The sequence below is a fragment of the Monodelphis domestica genome, chromosome 5, assembly GCF_027887165.1.
Source record: "Monodelphis domestica isolate mMonDom1 chromosome 5, mMonDom1.pri, whole genome shotgun sequence".
NCBI lineage: Eukaryota > Metazoa > Chordata > Mammalia > Didelphimorphia > Didelphidae > Monodelphis > Monodelphis domestica.
The window spans coordinates 214699848-214726640 of record NC_077231.1 but is presented as its reverse complement, the minus strand read 5'-3'; the positions used below and the strand labels follow the sequence as shown (position 1 = coordinate 214726640).

The window sequence follows — 26793 nt, the reverse complement described above, 5'->3', positions numbered from 1 at the left end:
TGATAGATTTAGAGTGTAGCATGAAACATTTTATTTTTGAACACAGCCAATGAGAAGATTTGTTTTCCTTGATTATAAACAATTATTACAAGGAGTTTTTCTCAGTGTGCTGAGAGGTGGGAGGGAGATAAAAAATAATACTGTTAATTAAAATTTCTTTTAAAAAACAGGGTGGGGGTACTACTGTTACAAATATGGAATGTTACATATGCTTTCAGATGAGATCAATATATTGGTTTTATTTAAAAGTTTTACTTTGTTACAAGAGACCATTTAATGTAGAGGCAATCTATAATTATTTGTAACATAAAACCAGAACACCAACAAAACTTTTTTTTTTAAACCCTTACCTTCTGTCTTGGATACTGACTCCAAGGCAGAACAGTGGTAAGGGCTAGGCAATGGGGGTTAAGTGACTTGCCCAGGGTCACACAGCTGGGAAGTGTCTGAGGCCAGATTTGAACCTAGGACCTCCCAGACGTCTCTAGGAGAGTCTCTGACTCTCAATCCACTAAGCTATCCAGCTGCCTTCTCCAACAAAACTTTTTAACAAAAGTAAAATACATAAAAAGGAACAGAAGGAAGTATAAAAAAGTAGAACCATTATTAAAGTAAATATGTGTTAAATACATTTTCAAAAAAAGAAAGCATCATGAAATGGAGGCTTATAGTTTCATATACAATAATTCATTTTTGTATCTTGCTCAGTATATAATCATTCTTCTTTTGTGTTTGAGCCCAGAATAGAAAAATTAAAAAACATTATAAAGCTTATTATGCTAATAAATAATTTCTAATATGTACCATTCTCATGACCTGGTACATTTACTTAAAGAAAGGATGAATAGAATGTTGTTGTTCAGTTGTGCCCAACTCTTTGTAACCCTGTTTGGGGTTTGCTTGGTAAATAGATGATGGAGCAGCTTGCCATTTCCCTTTTCCAGCACATTTTATAGAAGAAGAAACTGTGTCAAACAGGGCTAAGTGACTTGTCCAGGGTCACATAGCAGTGAGTATCTGAGCCAGACTTGAACTCAATAAGTTGAGTTGTCCTTACTCCATACCTGGAACTTTATCCCCTGCAGCACCTATCCACCAATAAGTAAAGGTTACAGAAGAACATATTAAGATATATGAAAAGAGAGGGCACATATTTATTAGAATGACAAATGTCTTGTCAGTATCTTGTATATATCACATTGGTGACCAGTTATTTTCTGGGTTCTGAGTTCTCACAGCCCTTATTATTTGGCCATCTTGAGAATTTGGGGCTTTTCCATTCCTCTGATGGTGGTCTCTGAGGTGGGGGCCTCTGATCTGACCCCCTGTGGTATGTGATTTCCATTTGAAGAGCTGGAGGATTGGTCCCATTCCCTACATGGTCAGTTGTGGGACTTATTTTCACCACAACCACTTCTATGTTTTCCTCCCCTTACTTCTGTGAAAGTTCCTAACTCCCAAGATGAAATGTTTGCCCCTCTCAATTTTAACTGCTATACAAGACTCTGGGTGAGGGCTTTGGGAAAAGAAGATGAAAGGCAAGGAATTTCAAAATCTGACTAAATGGAGCCAGGAGGGAATTTGGAACCTTGGTGGAGGAGACGGGGAAATAACAATTTCAGATATTAACAAGGAAGAACTCCTTGTAAGAAAAAGAGGATTACAGTATACCCACATAAACTTACATACACATTCCCATATGTGTATATACATATATACATGTACACATTAGAATATCTTCTTTAAAATTTTTTGAATTTCCATGGAGACTGGAACAACCTCCAGGAAGTGCTGCAGAGCGAGAGGAGCAGAACCAGGAGAACATTGTACACAGAGACTAATACACTGTGGTATAATCGAACGTAATGGACTTCTCCATTAGTGGCGGTGTAATGTCCCTGAACAATTTGCAGGGATCTAGGAGAAAAAAACACTATTCATAAGCAAAGGATAAACTATGGGAGTGGAAACACCGAGGAAAAGCAACTGCCTGAATACAGCGGTTGAGGGGACATGACAGAGGAGAGACTCTAAATGAACACTCTAATGCAAATACTATCAACAAAGCAATGGGTTCAAATCAAGAAAACATCTAATGCCCAGTGGATTTACGCGTCGGCTATGGGGGTGGGGGGGGTGGGGGGGAGGAAAAGAAAATGATCTATGTCTTTAATGAATAATGCTTGGAAATGATCAAATAAAATATAATTTAAAAATTTTTTTTGAATTTAAATGAATGATTTCTCTTGTTAACTTTTTTTCTTTTTTAGTGCTGATGAAATCATAGTAAAGATGAATGGCAGCCAGCTGACACAAAGATATCTGGAGAAACATGGATTTGATGTACCAATTATGGTTCCTAAAATAGATGATCTAGGACTTAGACTCCCTCCACCAACTTTTTCTGTGATGGATGTGGAACGTTATGTAGGTATGAACTAAACACCAAAATTTCTAATACCCAGGGGAAGATGTGGCATAAGTAAAAATGGTTTATTGTCTTAATATTTGGAATAGATAAAAACTTTAATATGGAATAGGTTTATTAAATTTGTGATTTCTTAGGTTAGTGGAATGTGTGTGCCCATGCATACATACATACATATACACACATAGACACATAAAATATGGTATTCACCTAATAAAATGCTTGTTGACTTGCAGAATGGAAGCTGTAATTGAAGCAGAAGAAATAGGTCTTCTGTGGACATTCTTTCTAGACTTTCTAAAGTGTTACCTTATTCTGTCTCTTTAATAAGGCCAGTTTTACATGAAGTTGTGAAATGCCTAGTTTATTTTAGTATCTCTTGTATTCCAGACACCTCTGTCAGTGGAAAGAGGAACTGCCTTTCATCATCCACTTTTCTTCAAAGGACCTTGTTTAAAAGAAGACACTATCAAAATTTTTAAAAGTTATATGTATATTCAGCTATGAATGATTTGCCAGGATTAAATATCATGAATATATATAGGATCTTCTAAAAGCCTCAGTGCAATCTTAAAGCATTATCTAGGGGATGTAATCAGATCTCTCTCCTTGGAACTTAGAATGATAGAACTTTAGAGCTAGAAAAAGCCTTTAGAGGCCATGTAATATAATATCTCATTTTATTGATGAAGAAACAACATAAAACATAGATCTTGAATTGGAATGGTCTTACAGTCTAACCCCTATAATTCCTCATGCATATGGAGAAAACCAAAATTCTCTGACTCCAAAGCCTTTGCTTTTTTTCAGTACACAACACTATTTTGACAAATCCAATCAGTTTTTTGTGGGGTGAGGTGGGATGGGGTAAGGAGATCCTTTTCTGGTTATGAATTTTAAACTTGAAAGCATGAGCATATGGAATACCTTAAAAACATACAAGTAGTTATATACAACTATAATAATAATGAAAAGATTTTAGTTTGACTTTAAAAAATCAAAAATTAGAAAATATCCTTGTTGGTGCTACAAAGTTTTATAGTTAACTTAGTGGTCATCCCAAATAAATACAAGTTTTTTAAAGTATTTGAAGCATTTTTTTAGGTAACTCTTTCCTCAAACATCAATGAGATTATAATTTCTCTCCATAGGTGGTGACAAAGTAATAGATGTCATTGATGTGGCAAGGCAGGCAGACAGCAAAATGAAGCTTCACAACTATGTTAAATACTTCATGAATCCTAATCGCCCAAAGGTGTTAAATGTGATCAGCCTCGAATTTTCAGATACAAAGTGAGTAGTTTTAGATAGTTTGGTTTAGGGGATGCTAATGGGTTGAATGTAATTTAATTTTGGGGCAGCTAGGTAAGTACAGTGGATAGAGTGCCAGTCCTGGAGACTAGAGGTCCTGGGTTCAAGTCTGGCCTCAGATACTTCCTAGCTGTGTGACCCTGGGCAAGTCACTGAACTCTTAATTGCCTAGCCCTTACTGCTCTTCTGCCTTGGAATCAATACTTAGTATCAATTCTAAAACAGAAGATAAAGGTTTAAAAAAAAAAAGAAATGTAATTTAATGCTAAATTGAGTATAATAATAAGCATACTTAGTCTTTAGGAATTTTACAATAGTGATACTATGAGTTTTGCTTTGGAGCAATATGAGAATTTTTAAAGTAATTCCTTTTACATACTATTATTAATAAGTTTTCGATTTTGTGTTTCTTTTTTAAAAGGATGTCTGAATTGGTGGAGGTTCCTGATATTGCCCGAAAACTTTCTTGGGTGGAAAATTACTGGCCAGATGATTCAGTCTTCCCTAAGCCATTTGTTCAGAAATATTGTTTGATGGGAGTTCAGGACAGCTATACAGACTTTCACATTGACTTTGGTGGCACTTCAGTCTGGTACCATGTTCTCTGGGTGAGTGGGTTGCATGCAGTTTTACTGTTGCTCATCAAATATTTGTCAAGGGACAAAGCACATAGCTATTTTAGTACTCTTTAACATTATGTCTTTTACTTAATAGAATCATATAATAACGTCAAATAAATTGATTTTTATTCACCTGAACTGAGGGAGGAATTAGGAAATAAGCCAGTTGGTGGAATGAAAAGTTCAGCATCTTATCTTACCTTGAAAAAGCAGATCTTTCCTAAGGGATACTTTTCCCTTTTTTTTTTAAGGTTGCCTTTTTTCTAGTTCATGTGGAGCAAGAGTATATTCAGTTGTGGATGGGCTTCACTATAGAATGATGTTATCTAACTTTAACTGTCCCTTACTTTTATTATTTTCTGATTCATTCCTTATCATACTCCCTCTAGCAGCTGTTTGAAACTTTCTCTGTTTAAGCTCCTTTTCACATCTCTCTTAAACCTCAAAGAGGCTTTCTCTATTAAGATTAAAGCCATTTGTAGGAAGCTCTTGTCTTTGTAGTCATTCTTAAAGGTTTAAGGAACTTTGATGCCAGGCCCAGGTGGGCCCATCCTAAAATACTGGAAATTACTAACAGATGTGATTACCAATTCTCTGTTACTGATATGTGAAAGATCGTGGACACTCTCCTTCTTTCTCATTATCTAGTATGGTAAATGGGGGCTTTTGTTGTTGTACTCCTGGTTCAATTTTAGTTATAAGACTAGGAAGTTAGTTTAGTTTTTTTAAAAAGAATCCCAATAAAATTCTAGAATGTAGTATAGAAGGGATAGTTAACATTTTGAAAAGATGATGGTGATTACAGAAAGACAGCTTGATTTCATTACAGATTATCAATTTTAATAGTTAAAATTTAATTATGAAGCTGTTTTAGTAGCTTTATTACATCAAAGTAGTGATAGTAAAAAAAGGGAAATTTAGGAAAGAGGTAAAGAGTTGCTTAGCTTAATACCCTGTTTGCCATTTGATGGATTGAAGCTCTCCACCAACAAGGATTCCTTCAGGTTCCAAGCTCCAGCCAGAAGAGCAGGAGCAGTGTCTTGATCTTACGTTATAATTACCCCCCCCCCCAACTCCCCCACATTACATCTCAGGAACCAATCATAGTTCCTTAATTTGCCTGGCACTGCCCAGGGGTGTGTGCCTGTGGGATCAGTTTCCCATCTTGGTTTCAACTTCCTGTCTCTTGAGGGTTTCTCTATACTTGCACATCTCAATGGTAAAGGATCTTTAGGTCCCTGGTTGATGATGTCAAACAAAGCAACATAATAGAGAGGAAAATTCCATTAACATTTCTGAAGCACTTAATATGTGCCAAGAATACAAAGAAAAAGTAATATTAAACTGCCTTCAAGGCACCTATGTTTTAGTGGAGAAGACAATCCATACGAAGATGACATAGATGGAAAGTAGACTTAAAAGAGGGAAGGTTTTAGCGGCTATGAGACCTAGAAAAGGCCTCCTTCAGATTGTTGTGCTTTATTTGGGCCTTGAAAGCAGCCAGGGATTCCAGAAAGTAGAGGTAAGGATGAAGAGCTTTCTAGGCATTGGGGACAGCTGTTGAAAAGGTGCAGAGAAAAGAGGCATGTTGTTTGTGAGGAATGCCAAGTAAGCCTGTATGTGACTGGGCCTTAGAGTACATGGAGGTAAATGATGCCTTAGAAAAATTGAAAAATATGAAAGGACCAGATTGTGGAGAGCTTTATATTTGAACCTAGAGAGAATGTGAAGTAGTGTAGTCAGACCTATATTTGAGGAAAATCATGGTAGGGTGAATTTTAGCATAGGGGTAATCTTGAAGGAGGTAATCCAATTAGGTGATCTTTCTCATTTCTTTTTACTTTAGCAATGTACTTAGATTTAGAAATGCTGTAGATATCACTTAACTAGATTTTGCAAAGCTTTGACAAAGTCTAATGTTATCCTTGTAGATGAGGTGGATAAATGAGAGCCAGATAGTAGTCTATTTAGGTGGATTCAGAGGTGGCATTTTGTAAAGAAGTCTTCACCTCAGAGATCTATGCCCAACTCTTTGGGGATGCATGCATACATATTTGCATGTGTGTGTGTGTGTGTGTGTGTGTGTGTGTGTGTGTGTGTGTGTGTGTGTAGAAAGGCAGGTGGTGGAGTCCTTCTTTTTACAGGTCTTAAAGACTAGATAACCATTTTGATAAGCTGCAAGTTATCAAAAAGGAGATTATCATTCAGGTATGGTTTGGAGTAGATGGCCTTTAAATCCCTTCTGAGGTTCTGTCATTCTGTTTTCTTTTGTAATGAAATGCTACTTGAGTTAAAAGGGACTATATTGATGGTTCAATTTCTTTATTTTACCAATGAGATAATAGGGCAAATAGGTTAAGTACTTTGCCCTTTGCCATATTTAGTTGACCTATCCCTTAAGACCTGGAACTCTTACCTCCCAATCCAATAGCCTCTACTTAAATTCTTTTTGTTTTAACACAAACCTCTTTAGTAATTCTTGGTTACTGAGTGGTACCTAAGGTGGTGTTTTTAAATGTCATTCCAGAACTTTCTGCCCTGTGCACATGTCTTTTTTCCTCCATTCTTCCCAAACAAAAACTGCCTACTAAGCACCCTTTTTTCCTTTTGTATTTGTTAAGTGTGATATTAGAATAATTATTGTTTCATTGGGCAGAATAAGGTCAGGCAGTGGGATAGGGCAGGACTGCCTGTTAAAATAGCTTTTCCTTTCTTCTGGCAAGTTGATTCAGTTCCAAACCTTGGAGCCACTCCCTATTTAAAAAATAAGTATTCTGTAGTATTCTATTTTTTGGCCTATTCCTTGAGTGTTTTTGTTTGTAGCTTGGCTCTGCCCACAAGAACCAAAAGTTTATTATTTCTAAGCCAGTAACCTCTGTTAGAAATAGTACACTCAGTGGCAGATGCAACCATAGCTGATTACATATGTATGAATTGTGCAATACAGTAGGATTTGTAGTTCCTTGAAGTTGAAGTCAGCCTTGCATTCACTGACAATGTTTTGGGCTACTGCTTATGGGAATCTTGAAAAACTATATTTATTGTTGATATTCTTGGATTATTAGAGACTTGGACCTAATTTTGCTGCCTACAGTATCTGTTTAAAAATGGTGTAGTAGCTTTGAAGAAACTCACATAGATTAGCAGCTTTTGATTAAGCATTTGAGATATGCTTTTCAGTGCTTAAAAAAAGGAAATAATTCAAATATCTAATTCAGTTCTCCTTAATGGAAATTTGGATTAATTTAGGCCAACTTTTAGTTTGTATGTTTTTAATTTTCATAAAGAATTCTGTTATCTTTTCATAGGGTGAGAAGATTTTTTATTTGATAAAGCCAACAGATGAAAATTTAGCACTCTATGAATCTTGGAGTTCATCTGTCACCCAAAGTGAGGTGTACTTTGGTGGAAAAGTGGATAAATGCTACAAGTGTGTTGTGAAGCAAGGGCACACCCTATTTGTTCCAACAGGTAAGTTTTCTCCCTCTCTCCATAGCTAATTTATACTTATTCAGGCAAAGAGTCTTAACTTTTATTATGACATGAATAAACTTAACCTCTTATGTCATTGGCCTGGAGTTTGCCTCTGGTATACTGCTCAAGGCTCCACATAAAATGCACACTAATCCTGGTGCTATGTTTCATTATAATTCCTTATCCTCAAACTCTTGACTGGTCCTAACCCTGCAGAGAAAAATCTGAGGCTATAATATTCACGTTATATCAGATAATAGGACCCCAAGATGGGCATGGGATTGGTCACTGACCTTACCTGTACAGTCAGAAACACAGGTATCAGGTGGATGAGTTTGGGATGTGGCATTGATGCTTTGTGTGGTTCTCTGGTTCTGTAGTTGCCTGTCTAGAATGGCAACTCTTGAATATTGCCATCTTTTTGTTTGTGGTAGCCCTTTGTAGTTATAAAACACAAAGCAATATATAACTATAGCTTTTATGTCTCTGCCCACCTTCTTTTTAGAGAAGGGGCATTGGATGCCTTGAACAGTAAGCATTTAGAAGAGATGAATATAGACCAAACCTGACTACCTCTTCTTGGTCATCTCTGCCGTGTTCCTGGTTCAGGCTCAGATGGAATATGGACAATGGTCATCACTGGTACAGAGATCTTTTAGGGGATGAAGAGGTGGGGATTTGGGGGAGAGGTAGGCTATTGTGGCAAGGGAAGCATGTAACCCTTTCCAGCTCATTGATGATTTTGCACATTTAGTTTCAGTGGATGGAGCCTAAAGCCTGATTTTTAAGATCACTCAGGTCTTAATCCAGGTGGAGCATAGATAAACCTGTAGAGCAGCTGCCAAGGAAGAATTTGTAAAGGAGGGACCTAGGCTGAAAGCTGTCAGTGATTACAAGTGACTTCCAGTTCTGGCCTAGAAAGAACATTATGCTATAGGACTAAGGAGATTTCAGTTCTAATATTTATTCCTACCAACTTGGTGTATAACTTTGGGCAAGTCACAGTCTAGTCTATTAAAGAATTGAGTATACTGGGTAGTAGTCAAAAGACCTGGGTTCAAGGCTTGGTTCCACTACTTATTAACCGTGTGTCCTTAGTTAGGCAGGCCACTTCTTCTGAGTGTTGGTTCCTTCATTTTTAATAGAGTTGTTAAATTACATGATCTCTGACTTCTAACTTCAGGGTGATTCTCACTAAATCTTAGTTTTCTGTATCTAAGACGTGAGCACTGGACTTAGTGACCTCTAAAGTGCCTACTAGCTCTTAAATTCAGACATTTCTTAATATTTACCCCTCTAATAAGCCTTAGCTAGTTGTAAGCTATTCTGGTTTTGTTTTCTCCCTCCTTAGTCCTAGACCAGTGACCATCTCCTTCATTAAAGACTTCCTACATCCTTTAAATTTTTTGGTCCTTTGGTCTGTCTACTTTGTCACTAAAATGGACTCTTCTTCTCTTTTAGCATCTCTTTGTACTTCTTCATCCAAAACCTATTTGTTGCCTTTGTTCTTTGATCTCTCTGATCACACTGCCCCAACTTCCTCTTGGCATTTGTCAGCCTTTGGATCATAACTGTTCTGTATATTTCTTTTCTCTTATCAAACTCCAAGTGACTTGAGAGTAGGATCTATGTAGAAATAATCTTAGCATCCTCAGGCCTAACCCAGTGCCTTTCATGTGGTAAGCAGTTGGTAAATGTTTACCTTTGGAACCTTAGTTTCTGTACCCTAGAACTCCAATTTCCAGCATCCCATGTTCCTTTTCTCATTACGTCCTGAGGTAGGGAGGATATAAGTTTGGTGTTGCCCTGCCTCTCACTCTCTTCCTGTGATCCCATTTGGTGGAGGTGGTGTGAGGTGAATGGCAGGAGAATCTACTCGCATGGCCTTATATTTTGTTAGATAATTACCTTTTTATTCCGTTACTTCAAGTGATTATTAATAAACTTTATAAAAATGAATACTTGGAATATTGGACATTAATTTAAATCTTACACAAGCCAAAGCCTGGTGTAATATGGGAGGTAGCCTGGTATATAAAGAGAATTGAAATTAAATGAAACTAGGGGAATAGTTACTGCCACAATCACACTGATCCTCCAACAGTACTTTGTTGCTTTTGGCTTTCTTGGTCTAAATGTAGACAAAACACTTTCCCCTTAATCAGCCAAAGCAGATGCTTTTCAGGAGGAACTTTATAAGTTAACTAGTGTAAAAATAGGACAAAATATAAATGAATAGAATGACAAATTAAAGCATAAAGACAGAGCAGAAGTAGCTATAGATAGGGTTTGACACATTAAGTCTGTTTGATGTTGGCATGAAATGAAGCACTAGGCCATTCAAACAAACAAAAAGAGATTTGTATAGCTATAACATAAAAGATGCTCAAAAAAAGAAGATACTCTAGTTTTTAGTTTAAGACGGCACTGGTCAAATTATAATAAGCACATTCAGGACTGTAATATTGCATCAGCCAATCAGAATTAAGAACCTCCTATATGACAAGCACTGTGCTAAGTTCTGAAGACACAAAGACAGAAGTGACACAGTCCTTCCATTTAAAAAGCTGAGTTTTTTTCTTCCCATAGCAAAAGGCATATAATAAAACACAAGGTACTCAGGGACTGGTACATAGTAAGCCCTATATAAATGTTAACTATTAGCTCTTATTACATACAAATGAACTGAATCAAGTAGCAAACATTGTCTCCGCCCCAACACAAATGACTGTCATTGGGGGCAGCTGGCTGGTTCAGTGGAGTGAGAGCCAGGCCCAGAGATGGGAGGTCCTAGGTTCAAATCTGGCCTCAGACACTTCCCAGCTGTGTGACCCTGGGCAAGTCACTTAACACCCATTGCCTACCCCTTACCTCTCTTCTGCCTTGGAATCAATACCCAGTATTGATTCTAAGACAGAAGGTAAGGGTTTAAAAAAAATTTTTTTTTATTGATTGTCATCTCTCATTCCTTCAGGAGAGTACCATTAAATTTCATGTTTAATCTTTCTGTAGAGGAACTTACTTTCTAAAAGGGGAAACAACATATATATTTCTATATTATGTATACATATATAAAAAGGAATTTTGTAGATAGAAAATGCTAGTAGCTCATAAGGGTCAGAAAATGTTTCATGGAGAAGGCGGTGTTTGAATTGAATCTTGAAGGAAACCAGCTATTCCAGTGGTAGAATCAATCCTTCAATCCATCAACATTTATTAAGTGCCTACTTAGCAACAGGCATTGTGCTAAGACCTAGAAGTGGGACATTGTACATTCCAGGCAGAGCAAAGACATGAAGATGGAAGATGGAGTATTGGATGTATAAAAGTGCAATTAGCAAAGTCTAGTGTGATTATGAAATTTTTGGAGAATAATGTGTCAAAAAAATTGAAAAGAAGTACCAATGGGCCTAGATCATAAAGAATTTAAGTGCCAGAGGAACTTTATATTTGACCTTTGAGGTAATAAATAAGGAGTCACTGGAGTTCATGAAATGGTGGTTGACCATAGATCTGGACTTTAAGAAAATCATTTTGATGTGTGTGTGGAGGATAAATTGGAATGGGAAAATATTTTAGGCACGGTAGTCAATTAAGAGTCCCATAATAGTCCAAGTGAGACATTATGAGGTCCTGAAATAGAGTAGTGGTTGTATGAGTGGAGAGAAGAGGATTGATATAAGAGATATTGTGGAGAAGGAAATGGTATGATTTGGCAGTTGATAGGTAAACAACATCATTCAAACCTGGGTGACTTAGCTATATAGATTTGGAAATCATTTTCATATAGATAATAATTAAACCTGTGGAAATTGAATGAGGTCACAAAGTGAGGAAGTGCAAAAAAGTGAAAAGAAAAGAGGGCTCTGAGCAGAGCTTTGGGTTGGATTGGCAAGCAATTGTCAATTAATCTATAAATGATGAATTAGGAAAGAAGACTGAGGAGAGGAGAATATAGGAAAGATATGTCATGAAAACCCAAAGAAGAAAGAGTATCCAGTAGGAGAGAGAATGATCAATAGAATCAGATAGTGCAGAATGATTTAGAGCAGGTAAAGAACCTTTTTTGTATCATGGAACCTCTTTGTCAGTGTGTAAAGCCTATATCACTTCTCAGAATGACTTGATTCTTTATTCATAATCAAAGGAAATGCTGAGTTTTATTTAGAGGTTAGTGAAAAATAAGAAGGTAACTTTTTTCATGTTAGTCTTCTGGCACTACTTTTTACATGGCAGTTTTATGGCAAGAAAAAGGAGGTGGATTGTGTTCTTTACTATTAACAGCCTTCTGTGAGCCAGAATCAGTTCTTTTATAGATCAAAGGACTAACAACTTTCATTATTGTGGTCATTATATAAATTGTTCTTTTAAGTCTTTTTTTCATCATTCTGCATCATTTCATTCAAGTCTTCTTAGGTTTTCTGAATATTTTTAATCAATCTACATGGGGTTGAGAATAATGGTTAGGCTATGGACCCTAGGAGACTGGAAGAATAGTGCCTTCAAAAGAAATAAGGAAGTTTGGGAGAAGGAAAGGGTTTTTTTTTTGGGGGGGGGGAGATAATGAGTTCAATTTTGGACATATTGAAAATTATCTGTTATGAGCTAGAAGAGGTTACAGAGGAGGAAACAGATGTTCAGAGAATTTAAGAGATTGTCCAGAGCCATACAGCTAGTCAATGTTTGTGGTGGAATTTGAACCCAGGTCTTCCTGACTCTAAGCCCAGTACTATTTCTGCTCCTATTCCACAGTTTATTTATCCATTACCCAGTTGACTGGTGGTTTGTTTGTTTCTTATTCTTTGCTACCTCAAAAATACTAGTATTACTTTTGTATACATGCAAACTTTCCCTCTGTCTTTGATGTCCTTGAGATTGACAATAAAACTAAGGATTTTATAAAGCATTTGTTTTAAAAACTGAACATCAGCCCTTCCATAGTATAATATTATTGCTATTAAAATTAGTTTCACCTTATATAATTGCAACTTTTCCAGGTATAGAAGAATAAATGTAGGTGCAGTATTCCTTCATGTGGAACCAAATCCAGGGTGGAGCTGCTATTCCCCTACTCTTTCCCCTGGAGGCATTAAAACATTTCAGAACAGTCATGGGATCCTAGAATTGCCACTTATAATTGTACTTTATTTCACAACATATTTTACTTACCTCTGAGCAAAATCTTTTAATCTCTGATAATTTATATTTAAAAATAAAATTCCTTTTCTTATATTTGGATTTTTGTAATAATTCTCATTAAGTACATTGTTTATATTTTCCATTAAACAGACTTTGTTATTGGTGTATTTTGTAAGGGGATTCTTATCTATTAACTACTTATAATTACCTGTTTTCACTGGTTGATCTCACATTCATTTTGCTTTATACTGATATATCTTGTCATTTCAGGCTGGATTCATGCTGTGCTCACATCTCAGGACTGTATGGCTTTTGGAGGGAACTTTCTTCACAACCTTAATATTGGCATGCAGCTCAGGTTTGTTTTGTTAATATTTCGATTCTTTATTTTTTCCTTTTTAAAGTAGGACGTTCTTCAAACTTTAAAAAAAAAAAAGATAACCATCCAGCATATGTTAAAGTGGGTTCATTGGAGAACAGGATCTAGGGATTAAGTAAAAAAATTTTTAAGCTTTTAAAAATTAACAATTTTGTACAGAACAGATCTCAATGTATTTCAGTTTTTTAAGAAAAAATTAATATTGAACTGAAAAAATTAAGATCTGCTCAAATGTAAATATTTTAAAACTATTCACGTGCTATGCTTTGGCAGTTGTTGAATGAGCAAGACGATTTAAAGGTTGGCCATACTCAAATGTGCAACATGGTGCTTAAAAGAGCAACTCAGTCAGGATTGTTGCCCAAACACCTATTTTAGTTGTTGCCCAGCATGTGGTGGAGTTGTTTTCTAAACATATTGTTTTTATTTATTACAGTGGAATCCTGATAAAATTCCATCTGTTAAAAGATCACACATTGGGTTTGTATCCTAGTTTTATGAAGTCCACCTTTTTCTTACAAGTGCAGCAGTCAAACTTGATAAGGCCATTACCTGGATAAGATCACATTTCAGTCTCATCCAAATGTGGTCTTGTAAAGGATTGACTGTATTGTACTTTGTCTTGTATCTCATGGCCTGCCTATTTTATTTTTCTCAACATTGTATCAGTTGGGTAAATATATCTCGTTTTAATGTTAATTATGATTAAGTAATTATACTTCCTTAAATATTATTCATTTAGGTGTTATGAGATGGAGAAAAGGCTGAAAACACCTGATCTTTTCAAGTTCCCTTTCTTTGAAGCCATATGTTGGTTTGTAGCCAAAAATCTTTTGGAAACTTTGAAAGGTAATTATTTCTTTGTAAACCTAACTTGCTGGCAGCTATCTCATGGTGAACAGAGAACTTCTCAAAGCCACCCTTTTGAATTGCATCTTCACCAAACTATTATTTCAAGGTTAATTTTTTTTAAGTTCGTGTTTTTAAAAAAAGTTACTGTCTGTGATTTCCTAACAACTAGTAACTTTTTTTTTTTACCATGGAATATTAAAAGTTGACCATTTCAGGGGGCAGTTGGGTGGCTCAGTGGATTTAGAGCCAGGCCTAGAGATGGGAGGTCCTAGGTTTAAATCTGGCCTCAGACACTTCCTAGCTGTGTGACCCTGGGCAAGTCACTTGACCCCCATTGCCTAGCCCTTACCACTCTTCTGCCTTGGCCAATACACAGTATGGGCTCCAAGGCAGAAGGTAAGGGTTTTAATAAAAATAAAAAAGTTGACCATTTCATGCTTTATATATTATCATCTAAGATCGAACAAGTATTTGACTGGTAAAATGTAATTCTTATTAGTTTAATTCTAGTTATTTTTTCTTACTTCATTTGTGCTAGTGACATGTTGAAGTTTATAGCATGTCCAACTTAGACTTTTTTCTAATTTTATCAGTCAAGTAGTAAAACTAATTTCTCTTATAAATGATGTTAATGAATATATTTTAATGCCCAAAACTATTATTTCCCATAGAAGAACAGAGACAAACTTACCTAAGAATAAAAGACAAGATAAATATTTCAGTGATTCATCTTTCTGTCATCATATAACAGGATATTGCTTCCAGGGCATTGCTTCTAGGTCATCATACATGCTATATGATTATAAAAATCATCTGACCATTCATTATTTCCCCTTTCTTTGTATATGTACTTTTGGCAAGGATGGGGAATATATCAGGCTGTTATCTGAACAGTAGGGTAAACATGATGAGAATCTCTTGTGATCAGACTGACTAGCTATGACTTAATAAAGAAAATCTATAACTAATCTAGAATCATTAGTTCCAGATTAAAACTTATACTTTTGATTTCTTGGTATAATAAGTGTGTTTAGCAAGTTTTATCAAGATTATATTTTAACATAGCTTCTTCCAGTCATGTTGCAGTGACCTTGCCTGTCTTATTCTATCAAGGCCATGATAAAAAAAAATTATTTTTTTCAAGCTTTATTTTTTCCCATAAGATAACTAAGAGATAGTGTACTGTAGCATATACAAGAGAGCAAATTTGAAAATAAAACGAGAGGTTTCTTCCTTTTCAGCTTGCCTTTAAATTTCACATTGGAGGTCAGGCTGGTCTTGCTTTATCCATAGGGTGCTTTACATCCCAGTTCTGTTGCCCCTATACCACCCTTGCCAGCTTGGCTAGTTGACTGTCAACTACATTCTATTTTAAGATATCCATATTTTTATACTCATTAAAAATACCTAAATATTCGTAATTATTCAAAATTCATTCAACAAATAAAGGCTTGCTATACATCAAGCACTGTGCTGAGAAGAGAAAATTAAGACATAAATGAATATGAGAAGTCTTGGTACTACATCATTAAATTGATTATGTACTCTAAAAAACAAGCAGCATTTAATGGAAGTTCGTAGTTACCATGCAGTATTTTTTCTTTGCTTTGTATATGTTATTGTGTATAGGAGTACTTATGTTTGTTGATTCAAACTCATAAATTTTTTAAAAGAAAAATTTTTAACAAAATAAAGTATATATATCCTTTTTAAAGTCCAAAATGCCGTGGGATTTTAGAAAAGTCAGAGCTTCTTGGAAGAGGTGGTATTTAAAGGGGGCTCTGAAGGATAAATAAGATTTCAACAGAGTTGTGGGATTTGAAGAGGGGCATTCCTGGCATGGAGACTAGAATAACCCAGAAGAGAGAATGTGTGGGATCTTTTCAGAACTATTGATGATTTTTGCTTTGCTTCCCAGTGAATGTTCAGCCTTTTTAATCTAAAGAAGATTAAAACCAAACATAACTTTATATTTTACATTAAAAAAAATTTTTTTTATGTTTAATACCAGTATAATTTCCCAGTAGCATTCCTTTGCTTCCCCCTACAGTAGAAGCCTCTCTTATAACAAAAAAAACTAAGTAAACCAAACTGTTACTGCATCTACCCTGGACAGCTTTTGCAACATTCCATACTTATCATCCTCCTTTTTCCTGGGAATGTTTTGTCATATGTCCTCTGGAACCAGGGTTGATCATTCCATTTAATCTTTTAAATTAAATCTAACCTTTTAGTATTATTTTCATTTGCATTCTTGTTGTCAGATTACACACACACACACACACACACACACACACAGTTTTTCTTCATTCTACTTTTTGTTCTGTATTACTCAAGTGCCCCCTTGTTTCTCTGATTCTTCATAGTTGTCATTTCTTATGGTATAGTACTATTCAGATCACTACCATAGTTGTTTAGCTCCCTTGCAAATGGTGTCTGTAATTGCTTTTTGATACTACCAAAAAAATTTGTTTTAGCTGCTAGTTTGGTTCTAAATGGGCTTATATTGTTATATCCCATAAAATGCCTGATTATGAATGAGCTTTCACTGTTATGTTCTATAAAATACCTAAACTACTGTCTTTTTATTTTTTATTTTCCAGAATTAAAAGAAGATGGTTTTCAGCCCCAAAATTACTTAGTTCAGGGAGTCAAGGCATTGCATACTGCTTTAAAATTATGGATGAAAAAAGAAGTAAGCCATTTTATTTATAGATCTAATGGTTGTTTTTATCAGCTAACTTGAATAAGGTGTAAACACATAGGTGTGAATTTTTAACAGAACCTGAATGGACTACTAAGGAGGAGAAAATCAGGTTTTATTGATATATAATTTACATATGTCAATAATGACATATTGTCATTGTGACAATGACAAATGAAAATATGTCAATATAATTGATATATAATTATTTGTATATATGATAATGCTTTTATTTGAGGAGCTTAAGGCAGGTCTTAGTTCTACATTTAAAATCAACCTTTGTTCACAGAGTCATGGTATTGAAGAGTTGTCAAGAACCCCAGTTGCCTGTTGTACAACTCATATTTTATTAGTAGTGGTTATCCAGTCTCTGCTTGAAGACCTGCAAGGAGGAAGAAGCATGAGGGGGAAAATGAAATTCAGATATATTTTGAATATAGAAAAGCATAAGCATGTTAAAAACTCTGCCATGAGCTCTAGTAGCAGAGATAAGAGTTCAGGGTTCAAATATGAGTTTGCTATTATTTGTCACTAACATGAAGTCTATGGTACATTAGAACAAATAAATACTTGTATAATCTGTAACCTGTAGCATTGAAATTTCCAGCTTTTCACTTATAAAAGACTGGTTCTTCAGAAATAACCTTATGGTATGTGGGTATGGTTATGATTAGTAGGTTATCCTTCCAGGAATCCTTTGCCAGCAAGCAGTTGATCATCCTGTTACAATGCCTTTCTCACAGACTCTACAGTGGACTGGGTCTTTTCTAATGCTTTCACTTGAAGATCTCCCCCCCCTCCCCCATCCCCCCCCCTCCCGTCCCCCACTGGACTATATGTGTATTATATGAAACATACTTCCATATTGGTAATTGTTGTAAGAGGATACTTATATAAAAACCAAAACCCTGAAATAATACCACACATAAACTAATGGGAAAGATGGTATATTTTGACCTGCATTCCAACTCCATCAGTTCTTTCTTAGGAGGTGGATAGCATTCTTTGTCATAAGTCCTTCAGAATTGTCCTGGATCATTATATATTGCTGAGAGTAATGAAGTCCTTCACAAGTTGATCATTGTAGAGTATTGTAGTTACTGTATACAGTGTTCTCCCAGTTCTGCTTATTTTACTCTGTATCAGTTCATGTAGGACTGGTGCCATCTTTTTCTGAAATCATCTTGCTCATCATTTCTCATAGCACAATAGTATTCCATCATTAATATATAACATAACTTGTTCGGCCATTCCCTAATTGTTAGGTCTCCTCAGTTTCCAATCTTTGCCACCATAAAAAGAGCTCCCATAAATATTTTTGTTCATGTAGGTCCTCCCCCCTCCCCATTTTTTAATTTCTTTGGGATTCAGAACTAGTAGTGAGTGGTATTATAGGATCAAAGGGTATGCAGATTTATATCCCTTTGGGCATAGTTCCAAATTGCCCTCCAGAATGGTTAAATTAGTTCATAATTCCACCAACAATGTATTAGTGTCCCAGTTTTGCCATTCTCTTCAACATCTCTCTAACTTTTATGCTTTCATATTGGCCATTCTGATAGGTGAGAGGTGGTACCTCTGAGTTGTTTTAAATTACATTTTTCTAATCAAAGAGTGATTTACAATATTTTCTCATTATTATCGATAGCTTTGATTTCTTCATTTGAAAACTGCTTGTTCATACTCTTTGACCATTTGTCAATTGGGGAATGACTTGTGACATAGTCACATGACTATGACTTAGTTCTCTATAAATTTGAGAAATTATACATTTATCAGAGAAATTTGCTGTAAATTTCCCCCTTCCCCCCAGTCTAATTGTAGTTACATTGGTTTTGTATGTACAAAACTTTTAAAATTTAATATAATCAAAATTATTTATTTTACATCTTGTAATGCTCTTTTGTTTGGTCATAAATTTTTCACTTCTTTATAGGTCTTCTAGATAAATTATCCTAGGTTCCCTCAATTTACTAATGGTATCACCCTTTATATCTAAATCATATACCCATTTTCAGCCTATCTTGGTATAGGGTGTGAGATATTGGTGTATACCTGGTTTCTGCCATACTGTTTTCTATTATTCCCAGTAGTTTTTGTCAAATAATGAGTTCTTATCCCAAAAGCTGGGTCTTTGATTGCTAGATTATCAAAACTAGATTGCTAAGATCATTTACCACTAATCTATTTCACTGATTTACCTTTCTATTTTTTTTAGTCAGTACCAGACTGTTTTGATGATTATGGCTTTATAGTACAGTTTGAGATCACGTACTGCTAGGTCACCTTCCTTAACATTAAAAAAAAATTAATTCTCTTTATATTCTTAACCTTTTGTTCCTCCAAATGAGTTTTGTTAGTATTTTTTCTAGTTCTAGAAAATAATTTTTTGACAGTTTGTTTGGTATGACACTGAATAAATAATTTTGGTAGAATTGTACCATGTGCCTCCATTTCCAGATGACTTATTTTGCTTTTTAAGTTGGTTTTCCCAGTTGTCTTTAGCCTCTCTTAATTGTTTTTTGAATTGTATTTTGAGTTCTTCCAAAGCCTGTATCCAATTTGCTGGAGTTTCTGTGTTTTTGCTTGGTGTTCCTTGGTCTTCCTCTGTTCCATTTGCTCTTTCTTCATTGCCTGGATAGAAGCTGTTGATTGTAATTTCTTTTTTCTGTTTACTCACATTCCCCCCCCGCCCCCCCAATTGCCCAATTGGCTGTAATCTTGGTCCTCTGATTATTTGCTGGATCTGTGGGTTTGGGCTCTTCTGTCCTGAAGGGGCTTCTTCGATGCTCTGCTAATTGACTAGGTTATGCTGATGGAGCCCTGAGGTCAGATCTTCCTGAGCTGGCAGCAGAAGCTGAAGGTATAGGTGAAGGCAGCTGTGCTTCCAGTTCTGTTAGCAAGGTATTCTGTAATTACAGCCTTTTCCCTAGGATCCAAGTCAGCTGGATTCTTATAGCTACTCTCAATGCAGTCTATGGAGGAGGGGTGATGGAGATTGAACTCTTCTTATCTACCCTATTAATAAGATTATGCCAGGGCAGAGTTGATCTACAGATCTGGATGTGCCCTGAGGCCAAAATTTCAAGAAGGGTTGGGGCAAGATAGAGTGTTTTGGCTGGGACTATACTGCCCTCTCTGAGCTTCTTCTGCCCCCTGTGTTCAACGCCTTGAGCCTGGCATAGCTGTGCCAGCAAGGCACTCCCTCCAGACTAGCGCCCTTGCCTGCTCAGAGGTTCCAGCCACCACAGAGACTCAGCACTGTAGGTGGGGTAGGGGTCCTGGGATTTTCCTTCTTCCTTTCCCTTAAACCTGAAAGTTCAAGAATTCAGGCTTGTGTGTGTGTGTATCTTTTAAGTTGAATCCAGAAGGTCAGGATACCCCAACTCTGTCCTGTTAATTAGATTTGGTTTTCTGTCTCCTTTGTTTTTGATTGGTGTGGAAGGGTTTTAGAGGTCTGGACTTTTGCTGCATCTAAACAGCCATCTTGAGTCCACCTCCTCTGTAAGCTCTTTGAAATACAAATTTTCCCCTAAATACTGCTTTAGTTGTATCCCATAAATTATTATATTTTGTTTCCTCGTTATAATTTTCTTTAAATAAATTATTGATCATTCAATAATTTGTTCCTTGACCCACCCCCTTTTTAGCATTAGGTTATTTAGTTTCCAATTAAATTTTTATTTGTCTTTCCATGGACCCTTATTGAGTATAATTTTTCTTATGTTATGATCTAAAGATGATGCATTTATTTTTTCAGCTTTTCTGTATTTGGTTGTGAAGTTTTTATGCATGATCAATTTTTGTGTAGGTGCCAAGTGTTGCTAAGAGTTTTTCTTTTTTTAAGATTTTTTTGTTTTTGTTTTTTATGGGGGGGGGCGGTGAGAAGCCATGGAATACCAAGCTATATGGCAGGAGCTGAGACAGACAGCACAATACTGTACATAGGTGGGGTTTTTTTGGAATGCAGATTTCCTTCAGGATTTTTTACATAAAGTCAAATTTTCATAATATGATTTACAAGAAACTGTACCATAACTCAATTCAGTAAACATTTGTTAAATACTTATTATTTATATAGCTTCATGTCAGATGCTTAGGAGGGGATATAAACCTAAAATGGAAAAATAGTCTTTAGCCTCAAGGAGCTTATATTAATGTTTGTTGGCAGCAGGGAGAGAATTAAGACAGCAGGAGAAAGAGAGAAAACATTCAGATGTAAGTGAGCTGATCCTGGCAAAGAGGATAGGGTGATCTTTGTTCAGACATAGTAAAATAGGAGAGGATCCTAGATAATTTTTGAGATATGAAGATGTAGATCATAAAAAGATTGCCTCTTAGTAAAGTAGGAGATAGACTTTGGCTGAGAGAAAGGAGTGAAAGGATAGTGGAGAATTTATGGAGAAAAGAAAAGATTTGAAATAGTCATTGGAAAAGTGTGACAAAATTCAATCAAAGAAGAATAAAAGGGTTGCTGTGTAGCAGAGAGAGCCCAGGTCAGATCAGATTACATACATTAATAGTTAACCTAATCCACAGGTTTCAGGACTTCCATAGCACTGGGAAGAAGAACAAATCAGGAAGTTGATGGAACTTTGGCAGGATGTAAGTTATGACAAAGCAAGAGAACAGTATCAAAGGTAGAGAAGGATAGTCTTTAGCAATAGAGAGTGCATTATCAGGAATCAGAGGATCTGGCTTCACATCCTAGCTGTGTTATTTGTGTGACCTGAGCAAGTGACTTCACCTGCCTGATGTTATCTTCCTCAAGTTTCTTCCTATCTAAAATGAAGGGGTTGGACTAAATGGCTTCTAAGAACCCTTCTAACTCTCAAGTGGTGATCCTATGATCCTGCACTTAAACCTCTTTGATAGATGACTATTGAGGTTGCAAGAGCATCAGACATGTATGACTTCAGGAACCTTAAATCTCCCTGAAAACATGAGACAGGAATAGAAGAAAAAGATTTATTAAGAATTTATTATGTGCAAGGTACTGCACTAAGCCTTGCGTTTACAAATAGGAAAAGCAAGGTTCTGAGAAACTCATATTTAAACAAGGGAAGACTACACATAGCAGAATGGTAGCCAAAGAAGAGTTTTGGTCACAGGGATGGTGAATGGCAATTGACTTGTCCTTTTTAGCAATGTTAATGTTGATTTCATCTTTGTTTCCTGAGCAAGTTTGCGAGTTAAGGAAGATACATGTGTAGTAACATGGCAGGAAGATGACCAGAGTGTAGTAGGGCATATCCCGAATCTCAAGACTTGGAACTATATTTTGGTAGTAATTGTATTTCTTAGGTGTAGAATGTAACCCAAGTTTCATCTATACAATTTTCATTAAAAGTCCGTCAGTTAGGGGGCAGCTAGGTGGCTCAGTGGATTGAGAGTCAGGTCCAGAGATGGGAGGTCCTAGATTCAAATCTAGCCTCAGAAACGACTTAGTTGTGGGACCTTGGGCAAGTCACTTAATCCCCATTGCCTAGCTCTTACCTCTCTTCTGTCTTAGAACCAATATCAATTCTAAGACAGAAGGTAAGGGTTTGTTTTTAAGTCCATCAATTATATTGGCAGGTTGTTTGTTTTTTGTTTTTTTTTTATGTGCCATTATCATCAGGAGTTTTAAACATAATAAAACTCTCAAAGGTCTTCAGAGGCCTGGACAGTTCTATTTCCTACTATATTTGTCTTCAAATGGAACAACTTATGGCTGCTTTGCACATAATTCTTGATGCGTCATTTGAACCATATAGCTGTGCATAGGGCTAACATTTTTTCTACCAAATTAGGCTTTTTATATTTAGCAGTTCCATAAGCAATTCATTTTATTAACACAGTTCGGTTTTGCTTATTAAAAGTACTAGATTCTCTGGAAATTTTCTCATCTAACAATCATGTTCTACACAGTCACTTTCAAGGTTTTGTTTTAGTTTATTTGCTAAAGCACTACAAGTCAGACTGTAGTCTTTCCTCTACACCACCAACAGTATACTTGAATCCTAGTGCTGTTAGATTACTTTTCTCGATGTAGGTTTTTCTCTTTGTGTTTGTTTTCACTACCTACATTATTAGATTGCCATGGCACTAGTTTCAACTGTTCTAGTAGATCAAGGAGCACATGACTAAGCCATTTCAAGGTGAAGAACAGCCACCACCAATATGAAAGTAGACTTATGACACTGGTAAGTTGAGCTATTTGTTGTACCTGAATGTGAAGATTGTAATAATGTTTAACAGTCATTATGTGGAAATTAAAAGCATCTTAATAAAATAATCAGTTTAAAGAGAAAATCTACTAAAACAGCTGAAACTAGTACAAAGACAATAGAGATGGATATTTGAATGTAGCTATAATAATTGCTATTTATGTAGCACTTAAAAGTTTTCAAAGTGTTTTACATACATGATTTCATTTAATCTTCATAATAGCCTGGTAATGTGAGTATTACAAGTATTATTAACCTCATTTTATCTATGAAGAAACTGGAGTAGAAAAATCAAGTGACTTGCTCATGATCACAAACCATGGTATTGTGACAGGTAAAAGATGAAACACTATTAAGTATTGGAGTTGAGATTTGAAGCCAGATCTTCCTGATTTCAAGACCAGAACTTTATTCCTGGCTACTTCTTTCTTATATGCAGATTCATAATTTTATAGATAAGTTAGAAAACATTTATTAAGTGCCTACTGTATTCAAATTATGCTTAGATAATCTGATATATAACTCACAGTTCTTTTCTACTGGGGAGATAGTTTTTGTAACTTGGTTTTCGTTGAGGAAGGAAAAAAAGAACAGGTCTTCTCCATTCATATTAAATGAACTCTTGTTGAAGAACTAGTTATTTTTCAGTATATATCCTAAAATTTGTGTGAACTGAGATAAAAGTTAAACTTTATGTCTTCATTGTTAGTTATAATAGTTAAAATTTTAAATGAGTTATTTTGGCAAATGGGGTTTTATTTTTAAATGCAACAATAGAATCTTTAAATATTCATTTAACTACAATATAGAATTCAATAAAAGGAGAATTTATCTTTGACTCCATTCCAGAGAATCTGATTTGCTTAAGTAAACAAGAGTATCTAGTTAAAAGATGATTTTATCAGTTGTATGAACCCTGACTAACATTACTAAGAGAGTCCAGCATAAAATTTTGTTGATAGTTGTTTAGTGTGTCTGACTTCATGACCCTATTTGTGGTTTACTTGGCAAAACTACTGGAGTGATTTGCTATTTCCTTTTCTAGCTCATTTTATAGATGAGGAATTGAGATAAACAAGGTAAAGTGACTTGCCCACTTTCAACCAGCTAGTAAGTGTCTGAGGCCAGATTTGAACTAATTCCTAACTCCAGACCCAGCATTCAGTACCACTTCATGGCCTATGCCATTGTTAGATAGTAGTGTCCATTTGCCTGGTGTTTGAAGGTTTTAAAGCTCTCATTATAGAAACTATGGGGGCACTATGATCCCAATTTTTCATTTAAAGATATTTAAGTTCAAAAAGTAACTTTAGTACTTGCTCATTTCAGCTGATTTGCTCATGGTTACATCAGTAGTGTCAGAGAAAGTACTGGAACCCTGGGCTTCTGGTGTCAGGCAAGCTCTCTTTCCCATACCAAGTGCTGCCTATTACATGTGAATCTAAAACTTAGAAAATAAATGAATCACCAATACTCGGAATAAAGTTAATAACCATAGTACTTTGCTTAAAATGATCCTATGAGGCAGACAGTATGAATGATATCTCACCATTTTAGAGAATGAGAAATCAATACTTATAGAAGTAAATTACCTTGTTCTTGGGCATACCTAATATGTAAGAGTCAGGATTTGAACCTAGGTCTGCACATCATGTCATATTGATTATTTAGATGTACTCATAAAACTTGATAGAATGCATAAGGTGAGTATGTTGGATATTTGGTTTGCATGGGGTTCTGTTTTAAAATGTTAACTTTGATTTTTGTTTGTTTATCTTTGTTCATCCAAATACAGCTTGTGTCAGAACATGCCTTTGAAATTCCAGACAATGTTAGACCGGGACATCTCATTAAAGAACTTTCTAAAGTAATTCGTTCCATAGAGGTAAGAGTAGACACAGTTAACCTAAATTAATGTTAAAGTTCTGATTTTCTGAAGCAGAGAAACACAATATTATAAAATAAACTTTGAATACTGTGTATGTAAGACTTTTAAAAACACTGATCTGAGTTTTCAGTTTCAGGAAGTTTTAGGGAATACTTTAATGAAATTGTGTTTTAATTGGGCTCACTAGGAAGGATGCATTTGGGTATGTTCAAAGAAGGAAAAAATATGTATATTTTTGAGTAAAAACCTAAAATCAGAGAGCCTTCAACAGTTTTCATGTGTGCCTAATTGCTCCTAAGAGATTAATAAATAATTATTTATTGGAGAGAGAGAACAAATGTAGCTGAGGGAATGGAGTTAGGTGAAGTTGGTTTACAAAGTAATTTGGAGACAGAAATCTTAGAATTTAGCAGGACAAGATTTTATAGAATGATAAATATGGAGCATTGAAGTAGAGAGTATTAGGGGAAACTTGATTAGAAGAAGAGTAACCTTTTTATATTAGCCATAAAACCAAATGGTTAGGTTTAACTTGATTAAAGAATTTCTTGGGAACTATTTCAGGGTTTGGAAGAGAGTCACATAACCAATACAGTTCAATTTATACATATTTAATAAGAACTTTCTATGTGTTTACTGTGCTAAGTGAAAGTAATACAAAGACAAAAATAAAATTTTTTGTTCTCAAAGAATGTATATTTTATTGAGAATTCAATATGTATAAAAAAAATAAGAAAGCAATTTGGGAAGAGAGAAGACTAATAACTGGAAGGAGTGAGAAAGTCTTTAGAGAAGAAGTGGAATTTGAGCAGAACTTGGAAGAAAGTTGAGATTCCTGAGAGGGAGCAGTGAGGAGGGCTTCCCCAGGATGAATTGGGCACATAGCATATATCAGAAAATGAACAGTAAGGAAGCCGTCTGGCTATGAACTAATAGCCAGTAATACCTGACGTCTCCAGGGATAAGGACCAAATTTGTGTTTCATTGGCATATAGGGAATGCCCAGATAAGGAAACTGACTTAGTTTTTGTGCTATTTATTGTTTCAGAGAGTTACCTAGACTTCCCAGAGGTTAGATGACTTAACCAGAATCCAATTATATGTCAGAGGTGGGATATAAATACAGGTCTTCTGGTTTCAGGGCCTACTAAACACTCTGCATGCTACTTCTCTATGTAAAATGTTTTATGTACATTATCTCATTTGATCTTCAGAACAGCTCTGCAAGATAGTTGCTGTTACCTCCCATTTTATATGTGAGGAAACCATTACTTAGGTTACTTGACTTGCTTCTATACTTCTTTGTACAGTTAAAAACAAAAAGTTAAAAATATCTTCTATATGACCATATTGAGGGGCTAGGATTACGTAGTAGATAGAAAGCTGTCCTCAGAGTTAAGAAAGTTCAAATCCCAGCTGTGACACATGCTGGCTGTGTGACCTATTAGCATCTCAGTCCTTTAGTCTGTTCTCTAAGAGTAGGAGTAAAAAAAGCTAGGATTTTTGAAGAGTAATAGAAAGTTACATTAAATTAGATAAAGCTACATTTAATAGTTTTTTTATTGGCCTCCAAGCCCAATTTTTTCTATTTTTAAAAAAGGTACATTTTCTTTGGTAGTTTTTGTTTTTATGTCACCTACATTTCCAACTGTTCTGTAAAACTAACAACATATCAAAAAAGTTTGATATACCCAGCATTCTATACCTATAGAAGCAACAGGAGTTATCTTACATCCTTTTTTTGGGCACCAAGCTTGATCATTATAAATTTTACAATGTTTGCTTGAAG

General features: G+C 35.5%; 1 protein-coding gene across 1 annotated transcript in view; it reads left to right on the top strand.

Moving 5' to 3' along the window:
- Window positions 1-26793, top strand: part of KDM7A (lysine demethylase 7A) — a 113048-nt gene that overhangs the window by 50314 nt on the left and 35941 nt on the right. The window contains exons 4-11 of the mRNA XM_001367912.4: window positions 2271-2431; window positions 3580-3721; window positions 4161-4347; window positions 7668-7830; window positions 13243-13330; window positions 14094-14200; window positions 16807-16898; window positions 24912-25001. Coding sequence (XP_001367949.2) covers window positions 2271-2431; window positions 3580-3721; window positions 4161-4347; window positions 7668-7830; window positions 13243-13330; window positions 14094-14200; window positions 16807-16898; window positions 24912-25001 — 1030 coding nt within the window. The remainder of the gene's footprint in view (window positions 1-2270; window positions 2432-3579; window positions 3722-4160; window positions 4348-7667; window positions 7831-13242; window positions 13331-14093; window positions 14201-16806; window positions 16899-24911; window positions 25002-26793) is intronic.